Source organism: Lepisosteus platostomus, chromosome 4, assembly GCF_059453375.1.
Source record: "Lepisosteus platostomus isolate fLepPlt1 chromosome 4, fLepPlt1.hap1, whole genome shotgun sequence".
NCBI classification, from domain to species: domain Eukaryota; kingdom Metazoa; phylum Chordata; class Actinopteri; order Semionotiformes; family Lepisosteidae; genus Lepisosteus; species Lepisosteus platostomus.
Window position 1 is genome coordinate 63,350,344 of NC_142614.1, and position 3,507 is coordinate 63,353,850.

Below are 3,507 nucleotides of genomic sequence, written 5' to 3' on the forward strand. Positions count from 1 at the left end.
ATAGGGAGTTCCGCCAAATATAGGAACGCAAATAAAATACAGGTGTGTGATAATTTAAGCAGAACTGATGGTCCTAAACCATCTAAAATTCTACCCAGCGCAGCTGTGTGGATCGAGTTACACTGACAGCCTCCACGTACAATAAAAAAAAACCGCTTCTGTGATAGTAAACGCGTCAGAGAGCTAGAGAACACTTGTCTTTTTGGACATTTCTAAATTTATTGTTTTACCTTATATTGCGTTTGTTTCATAAAGTTTAGTAAGCATGTATTTGTTTTCTTCATTTAGGTGACTCTCTTTTTTTTCAATTTTTCCCATGCAATTTGCATGACATCATTTTTAAGTAGACGCTTCTAAGAGATTTTTACATTTTACAAGGAAAGCATGATGTTTTAAAATATGCTGGTATTCTCCTTGTATGTTTCTGCGGCAGGAAAAAAAGGAAAAACTAAAGGAAGAAATAAACCCTTTTGTTTCGGCCTGGCAACCACAGGACGCATATTTTCTAGCTGCGGGAGTAATTAAGAGTGGCAAAGAGCGCTAGCTTACCCGGGAAACCAGCGGACTGTCTACGTCACGCAAGCAAACCCCCATCAACAGCCAATAAGGGGTGCGCCCTGGCAAGTAAATAAACGCATGTGGCAGTTGCCTTTAGGTTTAGATACTGAGCGCATCAGGGCAAATTTGCGAATGGAAGAGCTCCATCGGTTATAATCGCCTTAAAAAAATAAAATGGTGGCATTTAGTTTCTTGGAAGACGGAGTCATGAAGAAGCCTAGCCCGTGTAAAAGAAAAAGAAGTCACGGCGCCTCTCCTGCCAAAGAAGATGTAACACCCGAGGACAGAACTGAAGCGCTGTCGATCGCCTCTGCCAATCTGCGAGCTCCGTGTAAAAAGACGAAATACCCGAGGCACAGAAAGCAGATGATAGAGTCGGTACTAAGTGATTCAGGCTTTCACGAGGGCATCTTAACTCCGTGCTCTACTCCCTCGTCCGGGTCGTCATCACGGATCAGCCCACGACTGACAGACTCGCAGTCCCCTTACTCTCCCCTGTTGGACTGGCAGATCTTCAAGGAATACGGGGAGACGTGCTACTGCGTTCAGAAAAACAAAGAGAAGAGGTTCCATCCGGTTAACTGTTTAGCATTTCAGTCACAAGTAAGCAAAGTGCGCTCTCGCAGAAGACGTAGCTTATTTTGTGTTACACTTTTCTCGGTACTTACGTGGCACGCGTTTTCTTCCATCTAGATTACAGCAGAAGCCCGGTGCAAGCTGGTCAGTTGGCTGATTCCCGTCCACAGGCATTTCAATCTGTCTTTCGAATCCTGCTGCCTTGCGATCAACATCATGGACCGGTTTCTCGCCACCACGCCCGTGGCTTCAGACTGCTTCCAGCTCCTGGGAGTGACCTCTCTTCTGATCGCCTGCAAGCAGGTGAGTGCTGGTCGAGCAGACCGAGTGGAACAATTAAGATTGAAGTCTTTTAGCCTTTAATAAACTCCTTTTCATGTTAAAGATTTAAACGACAGGGAAGACCTTGAAAACATGAAGGGGTATCCTATTAAAATTATTCTAGCTCTTACAGAGGTTGTTATTAGCGTCATTTTTTTTGTATCTTGTTTTTATGGCTCTTGTATTTTTATGGGGGGTGTATGAGACAGTTTGCAGTTTTCATTGATTCATACGATCTGATCTGAAAACAGCAACAAATTATCTGGCATATAGTATTAATCTATTAACGTGTATTTATATTTATTGCAGGTAGAAGTGTACCCGCCGCGGATAAAGCAGCTACTCGCATTGTGTTGTGGTGCCTTCTCAAAAGATCAGCTGTGCAATCTGGAGTGCATTGTCTTGATCAGATTGAACTTTAGCCTGACAGCTCCGACGGTTGCCTTCTTTATTGAACATTTCACGAATCACAGATTGGAAGGTGGAGAGGTGTTTAGACAAAGCGCCTCGAGCCCTGGGAAATCTAAAAGTTTGGCGAAGAAGATCGCAGAACTCAGTCTGGCCGATTATTCATTCAACCGATACCCTCCCTCTCTTCTGGCCGTTTGCGCGATACAACTGGCTGACAACATGCTTGGTCTTCACCACCCAACAGACTTGGAACAGAATGATTATCCACTCAGTGTAACCGAAGAGTGCTTAAAAAACCTGAAACTGCTGGTTTCCCTCAATGAAGATGTATTACGCTCCATGGCTGAATCGTAAAACATCTTATTTCACTAGTTTATCGTTTGAGTTCGTCCGACTGTCAGGCAGCAGTGTGCGCCACTGGTAACCACATGACGTGTGTCTTGAAATCCCTAGTGATACGCTGCTGTTATAGCCTATGAAAGTCAGGTACTTTATTGAAGCTGCTCTAGGAAATACCTCACTGCATAAAATGTTGCTCTCCAGGTCGTCATTGTAAATTATCCTGTAAAAACGCCTCAACAGAGGATTTAAAAATAAAAAAAATGAATCGTACCCAGTACCTCAAGTTCGTTTACAGAAACGTTAATATATAGTCCTTAAATTTCATTTTTTTAACTGTACTTAAATTTGAAGTTGTTGAAATGTTAAAATACGTTTCTGATAAGAGCGAAAATAAGAGCTGGTGTATCCATGTAGGTTGTTTTTAAAACCAAATCTCTCTAGGTCAGAATACACTGTGTTAGTACTAAATGAAACTGGTAAGAAAGAGCAATATTGTCAGTAAATCCTATAAGATGGCATTTGTTATACGATTTTGAAGGCAAATATCCTTTAAGAATTTGGACGGTATAAGGAAGGTATCACTGTATGCTTCATAATCATTTATGTTTCAAAGGAACAAGTAAAGGTTTATTCCAATGCCAAAAAGAGAAGGAAAACACATTATTTTGGCTGTGCCTTCTTTGAGTGTGCATACTGATGCAGCTACCTACTTGAATTATTTATGTTTATTTTGTAGTGCAGATACTGTACTCACCTTGAAGCTCTGATCTGTCAGAGATCTGTCTTAGTTACAGAAAGTTACTTGAAGAGAACAAATCACTAATCTCAACGTGTTGCATAGGTTACATAAAGACAGATTTAGAAATACATATCTTTGCTCAGTTGAATCTTTTAAGTGTTAAAATGAAATTATATTTTTGAAGACTGAATATGTAATTTTTCAAAGTGAAGGTTCAAACACAAGGTTCAGCAGAATGAAGGAAAGACTGAATAAATACTGGCAGCATCCACAGCACTCAATGACATTGCAGGGAACATGTATTCATTTGAAAAAATGCATATTCATACTGCAAAGTGGTTTAGTCAGTGATTAATATGTGTTTATTTATAGAACAGCCTTTTTATTATTTAATATTTTTGTTCAAATGTATGTCTTAATGAGAAAGCAGACTGTACACATCTACTGTAGGTGCATCCATGTCTTCGATCTTGTATTTAATACAATGTACTACATATAATGTACTGTATTAAACAAGCATTTTTAGAGTGCACACCTTCCTGCTGACTTCATTCACTATT

The 3,507-nt window shown here is 40.2% G+C and overlaps 1 protein-coding gene across 1 annotated transcript; it reads left to right on the forward strand.

Annotated features, from left to right (window-relative positions):
- Positions 1-732: 732 nt before the first annotated feature.
- ccno (cyclin O) lies at positions 733-2,485 on the forward strand. The gene is made up of 3 exons (XM_088630217.1): positions 733-1,161; positions 1,252-1,437; positions 1,765-2,485. Exons 1-3 carry the CDS (start codon positions 733-735, stop codon positions 2,218-2,220), a joined length of 1,071 nt encoding a protein of 356 aa, XP_088486343.1. The 3' UTR covers positions 2,221-2,485.
- The last annotated feature ends 1,022 nt before the right edge of the window (positions 2,486-3,507 follow it).